At 39.2% G+C, this 16,058-nt stretch overlaps 1 protein-coding gene across 1 annotated transcript in view; it reads left to right on the forward strand.

The window, feature by feature from the left end:
- The window catches only part of Awh (LIM/homeobox protein arrowhead), a 56,309-nt gene that overhangs the window by 39,038 nt on the left and 1,213 nt on the right, over positions 1 to 16,058 (forward strand). Inside the window, exons 3-5 of the mRNA XM_028300897.1 lie at positions 14,782 to 14,999; positions 15,240 to 15,482; positions 15,886 to 15,981. Coding sequence (XP_028156698.1) covers positions 14,782 to 14,999; positions 15,240 to 15,482; positions 15,886 to 15,981 — 557 coding nt within the window. The remainder of the gene's footprint in view (positions 1 to 14,781; positions 15,000 to 15,239; positions 15,483 to 15,885; positions 15,982 to 16,058) is intronic.

Raw genomic sequence — 16,058 nt, forward strand, 5'->3', positions numbered from 1 at the left:
AACTTTTGACCGTGGTCGGGTAGCGCGCCCAACGATGTTAAGAGTCGATAGTATATTTGACAGGTGCTTATCGAGTTATTTTTGGGCAAAGTTCAAAGTGAAGGTTTTTCTCATTGTAATGCAATTCCATCATATACTTAGTTATTCACAGATAATAATAAAACCGTCAAGGTAATAGTTAAAACCCGAATAACGAGCGAGTACAACATCACTGCGTATAAAATTGATTAATTTATTGGACCACCTACATCCATAACAGTAAATATTTTCAAAACTCCCACGTAAAAAGAAAGTAGGAATCCCTTTAAAATCTAAAGGTGAATGAATATTGTTGCTCGCTGAAAAACACAAATAGGCGTAATAATATTTTCTGATGCTTAAAATTTAAGATGAATAGTAAATAGCTTTATCTGTATTATTATTGGTGAACTTGAGTCTTCGATTTTTAGTGAATTATTTGTTGTGACACATTCCGCCAATCCGTTCGGACTTAAACAAACGATGCTAGATCAGATGTCGATGATTGCGTTTTTATCGACAAATTCCCCGCGCTGCGCCCGCGCCGAGTAGGCGGTCCGACCCGTGACCCCGCGCGGGTGGCGGCGTGTCGGCCGCGTCGGCGATGTCGGCGTCGCATCGATACCGCCTCATGTCAATACGCGTGTTTGTTTCTCAGGGTGGAACGCTGACCCACGTGAGACAAGAATTCCGACTTACTTATTTGTTACCCACCAGTCCAATCCAATAATTTAGTAAAAAGTGTATAATCAAGTATAAAATTATTTGTAAAGACAAAAATTGGGGACACTACCTACGACTTTGTTTAAAATTCGTCATCGTTGGTTGGGTTTTATTGGCTATTTATCTATAACATCCTGGCTGCAATAGCATTGCAGTGTTGGGAACATGAAATGGGACTAGTTATTACAGCTTACAATAGTGATTTTGTATTGGCTAATAAATCACTGAGGTGGTTTCTGGCTTGATTAGAAACTTGCAGACTTAAATCAACATGGGTCTCAGTTACTGCCTGCTAAGAGATGCCTATCTTAGATGTTTATAAAGTAAAGCGAGTAAGAGTAAAGTTACGAATTATGCTAGATTTCTATATTCAATCCTAATCCAGATCCTTCCGTCAACTGTCAAATTTCAATATTTTTTTGGTAAAAATATCTGCGGTTTTCGATGTTTTTACATTTCATATTGTTAACAATATTAAAGTGTAAATGCATCGACTATTTTGGATATTTAATCTAAAACTGAATTCAATTTGACAGTTGTAATGTAATCCGGATTTAGACAAGGTTTGAATATGGGAAACAGGCGTTATATAGTTAACTTAGGAAAGCATTAACAGAACAGCTTTATTTATCCTACACTGATTCAACGGGTACACAAAAGGTAAAAAAGTAAAACAAAACAATTGAAAGAGTACATATAAAAAGATATAAAAGCATAACATACGAGTAAAAGAAATATTTTTCAGTAGCTACTTTTATTTGGCTGGCTTGTACTTACATTTGAAGATACTTGAAAAGTTTCAGTTTCATCAAATACCAGCAAGTGATTGATCAGCTCATATCCTGTAAAAAACAGCAAGCAATGTAACCATTCTCACAGTTCTGCTAATTCATAATAATGTGTTTTTTTTTCATCATACGCTGATGAAAATTTCAGAATTTAAGGTGCTTGCCTTCATAACTAATTTAATAATCACATGCTTAATTAATTTAATTATTTTTTCTTTGTACGGTAATGAATAATTAGTAACTTTAACATGGTCGTTAAAGTTGAAAGAAAAGTACGTACATTTTATAGTCACAATAAGTTCTGCTGCCTGCCAACATAAAACTAAAGAGTTATATCACTGACACTTTTCACTGCACTGTATCACATTAAACAAACATAAATTTTTAAAACAATCTAATTAAAAGAACCATAACAAACAAAATATTTATCGCGGACATCCTTCTGACAAGCTGTTGCTTTACTGAGTACTTCTCAATCTCTCAATAGTCAATACCTATAAACCGGCATATTAAAATCCGGTTGGCAATGGAGTATTTTTATTTTATTCAGAACAACAAACAATTACATAATATAGCTTATACCAGTATTAATGAATATTATTAATATTACTAATTATGTAACCAATAACATTGTTCGCAAAGTAATTTTCAAAAAAGGAAAACAAAAACCAAAGCAGTGACCATCTACTAGTGTTATCTATACTTATAATAAATCTGTAGAGAGGTCAAATCTGTACATTAAATATATTTTCAAAATAACTATCAGGGGGTGATTAGTGATCGATACTGATGCCAAAAATGCAATCAGTAAAATTTTTGTCTGTCTGTCTGTCTGTCTGTCTGTCTGTCTGTCTGTCTGTCTGTCTGTATGTTCCTTATAGAAACAAAAACTACTCGACGGATTTTAACGAAACTTGGCACAATTATTCTTCATACTCCTGGGCAGGTTATAGGATACTTAGGAATTCCCACGGGAATGGGAATTAGCGGGAAAATCGTTTTGTATGAAAAATCTGAACCGCTTAAGTTAGACGCTTGAAATTCGGCATGCAGGTACCTTAGTAAACTTAAAGCTTAGTTACAACAGGATATTGCAAAATTCCCACGGGAACGGGAGTTAGCGGGAAAAAACATTTGTATGTAAAATCTAAACCGCTTAAGTTAGACACTTGAAATTTGGCATGCAGGTACCTTAGTAAACTTGAAGCTTAGTTACAACAGGATATTGAAAAATTCCCACGGGAACGGGAGTTAGCGGAAAAAAACATTTGTATGAAAAAATCTAAACCGCGTAAGATAGATGAAGGAGGTACAACGGGATTCACGCGTACGAAGTCGCGGGCGGCCGCTAGTGTATTAATATAACAAATATACTAAGTATTGACTTTTTAAATGTAGTAGGTAGTGCCTAAATAAGTGAACTCATTTAAAAACTTAATATCTTGGTTTTTGGGGATTTGACAACACCACCTCATTCTATAATACTTCTGTATCAACATTGGCTTTGAAATTATACTTATTTATCAATGGTATTTTTAAAACCATAGTTACAAATTTTGAAAATCACAAATGAAAGAGGAGTGAGACACTATGTTTCCCCGATATAAAAGACATCAACGATATTTTTCGTACTATTGTAGTACTTACATAATTAAGATTTTAATAATATTTAGTAATAATAACAGCAAACCTCCAGTAAAAAGTATTACTAATTTTAAAAACTGTTATCCTTCTTCGAAAGAGAAATGTTTTTCGTTAGATGTGTTCGGTTCGGACAAATAGCTTGAAATGTATCGATCGATTGATGCCTAATTTATTAGGAATTATTATACAACAAATATTATAGCATAATACAAACATACATGAATATCTCCTTTGGACCATTTCAAACAAAGCCAACTAGCCCCAAAGTAAGCAACGTAATACAACAAAAGTAATATGCTTGTGTTATGGGTGCTAGCTTAACGAATATAGGCTATTTATATACTTTTTTTGCAATACATACATCATTTAATTTCTGCCCGGCCGAGATTCTAGCCCGGGATCTCGTGGCATAGTAGTCCGTTTCTGAACCACTACACCAAACGGCCGACAGACTGCTAAAATCATAACCCTTCTTTTTGGCTTCTCCGTAGTCGGGTTATAACTTATCAAGATCAACTGAATAGTGATTTCATCAGCTTATTTTTAAAAACATACCAAAGAAATATGAAAGAATTGCGTTTTACAAGACTGTCAGTTGACTGTAAGTTGGTGGTATGGTGGTGTCAAATACCCATCAGCCCATCATCAAGTGTTGTTTTGAATAGTTGACAAATACTTTTATAAAAGTAGCTAAAAGAAAAAGCAATATTAACAAAATAATATAGCTTTAGACAATAGCTACAGTGCTCTTAGAAATAAACTGATGTTTGGTCATAAATAAGGTTCCGTTTACGAGTTGGCAAAGAGCATCATTAATGTTAGCTAATTAAAAGCTCCTCGGAGCTTGCGAGCTTCGGCACATCTGCCCGAAGCTCCCATGTATTTACATAAAGAAAGGGAAACGATTCTAACAGGTGCGTGAGAACTTACTTTTGAGAGATATAGAAACAAACCAGGAGTGGAGAGATTGAATTTTAAGTTGGGTCCCGTAGTTTTAATCCTTTTTAAGGTTGGTTATTATGGACTCCAGATTTTACTGTCCACAAAAATATTTAACATTCTTTATCATAGTAACTTTGGTGGCCTTAATTGGTTACATAATTAGAATTAATACTAATATAATAGAAAGAATAATCGATCCTAAGCTGAACATCACAGTCGTAAATGTGTGTAACTACACCCTAAATAAGGCAATCATGCAATCAAAGTATAAAAAAAGTTAACATAAACTACACAAAACGTTGAAAACCGACGCCAAAATAGATCTCATCTTATAAGGACTTCTTTCTCATTAAATTATCGCAACTAATTAAAACCAATAGCGCACAATTAAACATTGTATCTAACTGGAGAACCCTAACCGCTGCTCGAAGAGTGGTTTTATTGAAAATCGAAGCTCAATCCACAATGGGGCAGCGGAATGCTCGGTAAAAAACGGCGTGACTTGCAAGTGCGACCTTTTCATTTGTCATTTATTTTGATTGTGATAACTGGCCGCGACGTGATCGCAGAACGTCCGAGCGAGGACCACCAGCTCGAGCCTCCCGCATTGTTCCCGCGCCAGCTGTCATCCCTCGTGATAGCGATCGGGGAGACCTCGTGAGCTCTGGAGTTACATATCACAGCACTAGCCTTTTGGTATTAAGCTCTATTAAGCACAAAAGGAATGTCAGCAAGTGTAGACGTTTTTGAATGGGTGTCATTCTTTCATTCTAACTATACGAACTGGGAATCATTCACGCCATTGATTGTGTTGTGCGAACTGTAAGCTGTGGTGTGCCGCCTCGAAGTCGAAAAACTAGTATTTCGTAATGGGTAATTTGCGTTTGCAAACTCGAATGCCTTACTCGATGATGTCAGCTTTTATCATTGAATGCTTTTGTTTTGTTCAGTATCACTGTCGAATTCATCTGAGACCATGGAAAAAATGAAAGTTTTTCTGTAAATGGTGTAGTATTCATTAATGTCCCTGCAGGATAGAAGTCTTAGTATGTAAATTTTAGATTTTATTGTATATGAAGCAATAAGGTCAACAAAAGTATTTACCGAACTGTATTGTGGTTGATAACCTTGCCCGTGAGGCGCTCTAGAGGCTTGAGCAATCTCATTACATTCTTTGTTGCCAGCCTCTCTACTGTCCACTAGGCATTGCATTATACGATTAAAATACTTTTACAATGAATTCAAATTAATGTTTTAATATTTCGCATCGTTAGCTGACACTAAGGTCCGTATCAATATCCATGTACGAATCTACATTAATTACAGCCTGTAATAGAATGGTTATAGAACCAAATAGCTTTGGAGACATATCAATGTATTTAACCAATCACATTCTAAATTGCAGGTTTGAATGTAGATTTGACAATGCAATGCATTGTAATTATGCGGGTTCTAGCGGACCAAGAGCTTAGCTAAGTTAATTTAGCCTTGCTCGCATAGCTGACGCTGTTTACTAAGAGTTTTAATAGTCTGTGCACAATAACTATGGAAAACTACGCAGTCATGATCCAAACTGATTTAACTTAATAGTGCTTAATTTTGACACAACGGGATTTTCTATCCCGAACTACAACCAATAGGAATAATTAACAACATGGACGAAAGTTTTGACGGGAGGAATTTAAAATCGGGTTCGTTAATATCGTCCGGAATCCGGATGCAAGTAAGTCAAACGTGGCGAGTTATCTATGAATATCAACTGGAGGATCTGCAAGTCATTGTTGTCGCTTGCGTCCGATGACGTATGTTATGAAACACACGCGCACACTATTCGGGCGAGGTATAATATCAGGGTCAATAATTATTTTAATTATGTATTAGATCTTTCCATATGTCAAAAATATGTGCTTGTACTTTATTGTAAAAAGTATTGGCAAGGAATAGCATACCAGGCACCTCAATAAGTTTCCTAAAACTTTGTGTTACCTGTGTGCTTACCATGAGTTTACGTTAGGTGTGCTCGCTAGCGACTGCGTAAAAAAATGACATTCATTGTATGACATATTGTGCAGCGCCCCTAGCGGCTACTTTCAAGAAACAAAATTTTCATAGAGATTTTTGACGTACTCGCTAGCGAGCACACCTAACGTAAACTCATGGTAGGTACACTGATATGACAACCCGTAGCTGAATACATTGAAAGTTACCTACGAGTAGGTTTGGATCTTCTGGGTTCAATTCCGCGCGAAATTAAAAATATTGTTTCATATTATTGTACTCTTGAGATTAGATGAAAGATGAACTTTTGAAATATACAAATTTTATTACAGGCGGGATTTGAAATCGAATTTGTAACATGCGTTGTAGAGCAATAAGCAAACAAGGCTTTTTGAAAATAAAATCCCGAGATAGTTTAATTTATCATTAGCAATATCAGCAGGGTTTCTCTGTATTGTGTGACAGATCGAGCCGAAAACAGGCGTTTTAACAGTCTGCAGCGGTGTCCATTCACGCCAAAAGGAGCAGAACATGGCAACAACTCCGCTTTATGCATTTTTAAAACAGAAACCCTCCCCAAAACTAATTTCACTCCGAAAAACCAATAATGTTACTATTGAAAATAAATTGTGTACAGACAGGGCTCGTTATCGACGGCGTGTCACAGGCTAAATAATATTTCAGTTCGTAACGAGCGCCCGCGGCTACCGCGTAATTGCTTCGTTGATATATCATCGGCGTGTGTTTATTTTACGCGCCTTTTTGTCTGGTAGCCGCGTTCTTTTGTTTTACTTACACTAGCCCGACTTTGAAGTGGTTCGGCTGATTTATCGTAGACTGTGACAGGTTTATTTGCTGTGGATTTTGAATTGAAAGGCGGAGTAAATATGATTTGTAGTTACAGTGGACAATAGTTAGTAATTTAAATTGTATACCTCCTCCTATGGAAATACGATTCTTGGTCTGGGTTCGCTTTTATCAGACACAAGCTAAGGTAAAGCAGTTGGCAAAAAGTGGATCAATTGACTTCCGATGGCAATAGCAAATAGAATGGGTGGATCGTACACAGAACCAAAGTTGCGATACAATGACAGAAGAAGAAGAACTAGAAGATGATGAATTAGAATCTCAAGAATAAAATCAGTGGCATTTCTATTGTTGGCTGTACGTATGCGCCGGCGCACGCGATGTCGCCGCCCCCGCGCGCGCAAATGCGAACCGCGTGTCGTATGTAAATGCGCCTTGTCGCCCCCGACTTTAATTAATCCCGGCCGCATAAATAAGCCAACCCGGAGGAATATAGCGATATAAACAATGGGATAGATCCGATGCTCTGGGAGTACGATGGCTATCGGCTATTGACTATTGATAACACGTTTGATGGTTACTTGGGAATTGGCAATTGTAAATATCGGTAGGATGCTTTTTAATCGTCCTACTATGAGATACAGAATAAAGCCAGGCCAGCTGAAATGCAGTAAACAAACTTGATGAGGCTTACAGGTTAGATATAGTAATCGGGACTGCAAGGAGCTTTAAAAAAATGCTGTGAGCTTTGTAAGGTTTATTATCGTTAATATGGTGATGGAAGAAAGTTCGTGAGATATCGTCGGTCTAAGTTGACCGACAATATCTCGCTTTTAAAAGCCTGCGACGTTGCCAACCTATCCAAGAACGAATAAGGAAACTCCATCAGAACTTCTTGGTCGTTATGAAAACTCTCGTCACTACGAGGAAGTTTCAGCGAGTAGGTATAATTTATCAGAGGTCGCCGGTCACCCTTGAACTCGTGGAGGCGTATAAATAAGCACAGTAAATCGGCTAATAACCCGGCCTACCAAAACCTACGAGTAATAAAGATAATGTTGTCGACAACTCAAGGCGAGGTATTTCCAATTGCGAGCAATTCCCTAATTGGGTGGACGCTTGTTGTGGTGCTGTTGCTGTTTAACATTTCCGAGTTGTCCGCCCGGAGCTGGCCATTGTTATCGCCAAGTTGGGGCACACCGAAGGCGTTTGACAATATCGGGTGCGTGTAGTGCGCGTGCCCGGGGCGCGCCGTAAATCCTCGCGCTGATTGCTTTCCGCGGCGCCCGCGCAGCCCCCGCCTTTTAATACCCATTCAGTCGGCCCATTCACTCGACGACATGATTTAAGTTATTTGTTTTAGATACAAGTCCAATCTGAGATTCATTGGAATATTATACGAGGCCTGCTCGCCGTGGGCGATCGCTGACGGATCACCACAATGCGCCGCTAATAAGAGTTGCGCGTGACGTACTACAGCGCGTGCGCCTGCGCACAGGCCTTCGCGGGCAGGTCCCTCACGGTGACAGCCTCTGGCAAAAATGTAACACAAATCAATCAATTTGATTTAAACAAGGGTGTTCGATAATTACAACACTTAAAAATGTTATAGTATTGTTCTCAGTCATTTTGTAATTATTCTGCTCTACTTTTGCATAAATATTGTAAGTAATAGCACAGAATAATAATAAGTATAGCTATTACTGCAATTACATATTTTTGATGCAATCTTTTTACCACACATTATGATAACATCTATATTGCAACCTTTCTCTTTTATCTTATGAGTCTGAATACCAGTTAAAAATGGCATTTTCAATGCATCTTTGTAGATGCAATCTTCGTAGATTACTCGTGTAGAGGCACATCTCGTTCAAATTCGTGCAAGTTTGCGCTATTATTGTTGGATATTCAACGCTACATTATCGCAGTGCTGATACTACCGACCGCTCTCAGGCCAAAAGCCTATTCCAAGCGCGAGCTTGCAGCGGAGGCTGCGCCGGCGCCGGACCACCCCCGGCCGCCGCATGAATAGTCAACGCCGGTACTTATCGCGACGCAACATCTTCATTACGCCGAGTGTTAAAACTTGTTAATCTGTCACTTAGTTAATTATTATGCGAGGCCCACATTAATTGATTCAGCCGGCGACAAAATGTTAATAAGTGGTGATAAGCCGGAGTGCTCAAACGCCCCGTTTTGAAATGCAGATCGCGCCGGGCAGTGTGTGGAAGGCGCAGATAACGCGCGGACTAAATTAATACTCGGCTGACACGCGATTCTGCGCTTTTGAACTTAAAACTGTCGCTATCGCGCTGATAACCGCCGACCCATTTTACGGTAGCTCTTAACCTTTTAAGTCTAACCATTTACTTTAAAAGTTCCCATCGTAAATCTCTCGCGGTAAGATTTTAATTTTCAAGCCGGATTCCTCGAAGATTCATTTGGAATTGGTTATTTAAGTTAATGGTCCGCTGTTACTGACTTCCTGATATGTAATTTAATTGCCCCTGTGTATTGTAATAGTGGTTCTAGAAGCGCAAAATTTGATTATGCAAACTTTACATGCTCTGGATGTAGGAAGGAGTGCCAACTGTTTTAGATTTAATCTTGTGTAATCTCGCGTAATCTCGGGCAACATCATCTCTCATGAAGGTGACCGCCGAGGCCGTGTTACGCGATATGCCGGCGTTAATGGACTGCATGAGCCCACTTAATTAATTAAATATTAAGGGCCGCGGAATGGTAATGAGCCGCAGCCGGTGCGGTGGCACCCGCTCGGCGGGTTTCGCTCTGTTTTATTTACAAATAATATCACTTGTAACGCTGGGCTTACGCAAAGGATACTCCTGAGCCTACCGGGACTGGGAGAATTAAAAATACAATGGTACTTACAATCATGACTGTTCGTCGAATTTGTCCCTGAGCCCGTTGGAACTTAATTTCAGACCTTATGGGTTATTACCGATCGTATTACCCTATTTCCAAAGTCCAAAACGTCCTGTGGTAATCATTAACTAACGATGATTGCTTTTAAGTCTGCAATATCCCAAGCGCCTTACTACAACTTACCTACTAACTAATAATCGAATCATAAACTTAAAAGCTGTAGTTTTAGACTTATTTTTAAAAGAAATCATCTGAGAATATTCATTTGTCAATGCTTTCTGAACGCTTATTTGCACCTTTGCACAACGTGATCTTTGTGTCCTTTGTTACGGTAAGGTTTCGAAACTCCATTTTGATTAAGATGAATCGTCGTGCGAGGTGAACCGGAGCCTCATCTGGGGTCACACTCCGTGAGTATTGATGTATCAGCTCTATTCATCTCCCTCGCTCTTCCCGTCGTTCAAGATGAACGAGAGAGACCGATGGAGGTGAATTTGTGGAAGTAGTAGTTTAGAGTAAGGCCCGCCGGCCTAACGAAGCGTGCGCGATCCATCACCGGCGCGGGCGCATCAGCGGCTGCGCGAAAATTCACGCGAGGGAACGGCAACTGCAATATCGCTGTCTTGAATTAATGATTGTGTAATAAACGATTGCATGTACTCCACAAACAACAGACTTTAGGCACTTCATGGAACTTGAGCATGGATAACAAGAACAGCTCCTTAGACCACCACTTGAGCCTCACTTTTGGTACAGGAAGAAGTATTGGCACTTATATTAAACTAACATTGATAACCATGCCTAGCGTGTATACTTGTAGGTAAAGGGGAAAGGACTGATCGGAAACTGCTCATGAAGGACCCCTAAGATAAGACCTGTTGATGAAACATTCATGACATGACTCAACTGTATTTTGCCGTAAGTAAGTAACTAAAAGTAATATCCTAACCTACTCCCTGTCATGTGGGCTTTTATCTGCCTATGAGCCGTCTGACATGCTCCAGGGGATCGATGTGAGCGTGCCCTCTGAAGCATGCTGTTGGCTTATCGGTCATTAACAGTGTTCGCAACTTGGCCCTCGTGGATATAGTGTTAAGGAGCAGAGTCACATAATGTACTTGCAGGTATAGTTGGAAGAGCAAGGTACAGTCATTGTTAACGATTAATTTACCCTAGATAGAGCCGACTAAGACTAGACCTCTACCCATGTTACTACAAACGTAACTACCTCCAGAGAGCTATATCGCAGGATTAAAATTTTCTGATAACATTTTCTTTTCTCTGTTTAATAGTTTATCTGTTGATGGAAGTTTAATCCTAATCTTAACCTTAAAGCTTTCTTTAAAACTCTAAACATGAACCGACGAGGAATTCCGTGTCTAACCCCATACCGAGGTAAGTATTAAATTATAACGTGTGCTTCAATTATCGCGCTATTCATACTCATATTCCAGGAGGCGTATTAAAGTTCATCGGAAACAAGTTTAATGAATCCTAATGCAGCCATTACCATTATTCATCGCGTACTATAGCATTGCGAGTTACAATGTATGCGAGCGAACTTCTGTGTGTATTTCTTTTGCTCAGCGAATTAAAATTGTATGATTAATGGTGATAGTTCCGCCGTAAACAGTAGGTGTTGGACGTTGGTGGAAGCCTACTTCCTAACGTGCACACACTAAGGGCACAGCCGCACTCCTGAACTCTGAAAACCTACAACTCTGAAGTCCTATTGACCAGACAGTTTTATTGAATTATATTTAATGAGAATAATGATAGCAATGAATAAAAATGTAAACTAGATAAACAATCGTCCGTTAAAAATGCGATTTGTGTAATAAGTGTTGCGTCATATACGTCGACTGGTCGTGTAATATTTCAGCTTGATAGAAAACCGGGAAATGGGAAAGTTAAATTTGTGTACATACACCGGACAGTGAAACTATAATTATAAACTTGTAAAAAATTCTCCGAAAATAATTCGTTACGATTTTAAACAATTCAACAAAACAAAATTAAAACTGAATTCAAAAAATAATAATAAATAAACAACGTGCAATTGAGAACCTCCTTCTATTTCGAAATCAGTTAAAAATAATTGTCCAATTAGAAAATAATTTAAAGTTACCAATACCAATATATCGTAAAATGTTAACGATACATTGCTTTCGGAAACAGGAGTCGCTTGTACCAATACTAATAAAAATACGCGCTGGTGTTCAAACCGCTATCAAAATTGCACTCTGACTTCACATGTGATGTGCCTTTACCCTTATGGCCTATCATAATATTTTAATTAACTTCAGTGCAACTGGGCTATCGTATGAGTACATCGTCGTAAAAAGTTTTTAATGACTGAATATAATTGTGATTGTGCGATTGATTTATACCAATAGCTTAGACTTATTTATGCATACAGTATATCTAAGTAATATACTCACACTTAAACCGTAGAAGCAAAGTATAATAATGAATACCTACTGTAGAAGTATGTTGCGGTCATTTTGTAAAAAATATCGGTGAAAAGTTACAGTATCTCCGAGTAATTCTGAGTGGCATAGGTAATAAATAGCAAGCAAGTTTCACGATTAATTATTCTAATCTAAACGGAATTTTCGGAAATATACGGTGCAATCTTTCTATGGACAAAATAAATTTTTTCAAGTATTACAATGATCGAGCTTTTATTAGGTATCTGTCATGAAATAAGCACCTACACACGATTATTTTGAGCAAGGCAACAGTACATAAAGTCTAAGATTAACTGAATTTAGTAGTTCGGGTAAGTTTAACGAAACTGCGACCAGAAAAGACTAAGGGCCAGTGTGCCTACCATGAGTTTACGTTAGGTGTGCTCGCTAGCGACTGCGTAAAAAAATGACATTTAAATGTATGACATATTGTGCAGCGCCCCTAGTGGCTACTTTCAAGAAATAAGATCTTCATAGAATTTTTTGACGTATTCGCTAGCGAGCTCACCTAACGTAAACTCATGGTAGGCACACTGAACAAAATGCTCGTAAAGCAACCACGGGCAAAGGATATGTCCAGCCGTAAAACAAAGCACATAACTCCGTCGAAGTGGCACTTACCCTCTTGATTTCTATGATTATAGAACACTTATTGCCTCTCCAGGAGATTGGCTTAATTCATTACATGAATGGAGAGCGGGTAAATTATCGCTCTATAATTTTATCTATGAGATATTTTATTGCACAAGTCTATTAAATTAATTCCTAGTAGCAAACGTTACGATCGCCGTACAATAAATATTAAATAGAACATAAGATAGAGTCATTCCGATTACGTAAGATCTAAAAAACAATATACTTGCTCCCCTAATTTAACTAATCTTCAGACTAAGAAAAACTAAAGAAAATGTACAGCTAAAATGAAATGGTTCGAAGTTTCGAAATGTCCCAAGAATTGCCAATAAAAACAAAAAAAAAAGTAATTCTAATCTACAGGTTTTCTCAATACTTAGTTTTCGCAACCTAACGCGTCTCCTGGCCGCAACTTTACCTATAACTCATCTCCAAAGAAATAGCAATCTAGCATTAAATTTATGATATACACTTAATGTCAGTTTCGTTTATGCAAAGTGCTGGTTGGGCCCCGTCCTGTGTCGTACACAGGTACAGTCAGGCGCACAATATGTATCCACATTTTATTCACAAGTCACCGCGATAAGAGCTAAGGAGTGGATACATGTTTATGCTCTTAACTGTACACTGTTAAGTATGAGTGCTCCCGCGTGGGTGTGGAAACCCGCTCATATACATAAAAGCTTGTAATGTCGGACTGGGTGAGACCTTAGGGCTTAGTTCACCAGTTACTGTTCAGTGCCTCTACCATGAGTTGCCATCGAAAACTTGTATTCGTATACTACAGTCGATAGAGTTTAAACGTGGATCGATGAAGTTTGCATTAAAATCATACCATGAGTTCAATTACCGTATACTTTACTCGCCAGCGATAATTCGATGGTTTTGTGATGTCATGTTGGTGAACATGTAAACGTATCCAACTTCACACTCTATGAATGGATGAATGAAAGAACGAATGCCGCTCCTTTCTAACTATATAGAAAAGATAGAGTAGGAAATAACAAAAATGTCAAAAATAACACTGCAAAATTTAAGTGTCCTAGAACAGTGCTTAAAGCTGAATTAACATGATGATTTTAAATTTGTATTGTTTATTTCTTGTCATTGCGACTTTGACGCAGCTGTTGTCATGACAACAGATAACAAAACATGTTTTGTTGAAGGATTATTGATGATTAATTTTCCACAAAAAATTGGATTTTAACCACGATAGGAAAATGAGAACCTGCGCCTATCCGTTTAAACCGATTGTAGAATTTATGGAAAGGTAAGTTAAGTAAAAATAAACATACTATGTGGTGGAGGAATTTCGATATTAACTTCTTTCCGACATAATTTAATAAAGAAAACACCTAAAATGACCTAAAACCACAATTTTATTTTGCTTTTCACACGTCAATAAGCCAGTGAGTTACGTTACTGTGACAGCTAAGGTATTTTTCGATGACATCTTTGAAAATTGCAACTCATGGTAAGTTATTTGTATGAAACTTAATAAAAACTTTAGTCGCTATCGTATTCATTTAGATAGGTTTTTTACCTAACGATTTGAGATGAACTCATGGTAGTGTTTTTAGTTTTGCTGTGGTTCAGCTACTAACCGCTAGAGGCGCTGTACAATTTGCCATACATTTTTTTACGCCCTCGATAGCGAGATGCTCGGTAGGTAAACTCATGGTAGAGGCACAGAAAGGTACATCGGTGTGTAGTGAGTGTCTTTACCAGTATGCATCCAATCTTGAATTGTGTGACGAAGAAGCTGCACGCTGGTCGAAATACTCCCTGCCCCGAATGCTAACAAATCCTGCTTTTGGCGAGTGTCGCTAATGCCAGCACCGGGTAGTGAAGTTTGGTGCGTTCCGCAGGAGTTTCGGCGCGAAGTGCTCCAAGTGCTGCCGGGGCATCTCGTCGTCGGACTGGGTGCGCAAGGCGCGCGAGCAGGTGTACCACCTGGCGTGCTTCGCGTGCGACGCGTGCGGCCGCCAGCTGTCCACGGGCGAGCAGTTCGCGCTGCACGAGGACCGCGTGCTGTGCAAGCCGCACTACCTGGAGACGCTCGATGGCGGATCCATTTCGTCTGATGGTGAATTTTTTAAATATTTGAACCATTTTTTACTTGGCCACTAATCGGTCAAGCAACTTTTTAACTGTCCAACTGTTGATTAACACTCTTACGTACAGGAAACATTGATGATATAAAATTTCTGCTCCTTACTGTCCTTTCTCGTTAAATTGAAACTAATACTTGCCTGTCTGCACTTAAAATAGTTTGACCTGAAAATCCTAAACCGTTATCACAATTGAACTGCTGGTGTGACCGCAGACGGGTGCGACTCGGAGGGCTACCACAAGAGCAAGGCGAAGAGGGTGCGCACCACCTTCACGGAGGAGCAGCTGCAGGTGCTGCAGGCCAACTTCCAGCTGGACTCGAACCCCGACGGCCAGGACCTGGAGCGCATCGCGCAGGTCACGGGGCTCAGCAAGCGGGTCACGCAGGTCTGGTTCCAAAACAGCCGGGCGCGGCAGAAGAAGCACCAGCATACCGGCAAGGGGAAGCAGAATCAACGTTAGTACTTGCCCACGCCTGATCCTCTTCCCAGACACCTCTTTGAATAACTGCGCTCTATGATGAGATGCTTCAGTGCTATGTAGACACCATTCGTAAGAAAAATTTGGATATTTGGAAATCTTGTGGAAAATCAATTCGTCAAAGGATACACTAACTTCAAAATCTATACTACTTACACATCTCTGAAGCATCTTTATTATGAGTGACTGCTATTAAGAAGACCCTACTTCATCATACTTACGTTTACTTGCTTCTCACTTACCTACCTCTATAAAACTACTGCTAGTTGTTAAACAATGTCTGCTTGGCGATGTTCTTGGCTCGCGACGCTTGCGTTTCTCTGGCTAGCGAATGTGTGTGTCGTGTGTAGCGGTGTGCTGACGATGCGCGTTGTCCGCAGTGATATCGCGGGACGCGGACCCGGTGGGGTTTGGCCGCCCCATCAACCTGCACCTCACCTACTCCTTCCAGAACAAGCCGCCTTTTGTCCCAATAGGTGAGTAATATTAGTCATGCTGTCTTTACACAGTCCATGCAACAACATTACATAACACAACTCTACTTCTTCTCTAT

This window comes from Ostrinia furnacalis, unplaced genomic scaffold, assembly GCF_004193835.3.
Source record: "Ostrinia furnacalis isolate ACB-3 unplaced genomic scaffold, ASM419383v2 OfSCF0802, whole genome shotgun sequence".
Classification (NCBI taxonomy): domain Eukaryota; kingdom Metazoa; phylum Arthropoda; class Insecta; order Lepidoptera; family Crambidae; genus Ostrinia; species Ostrinia furnacalis.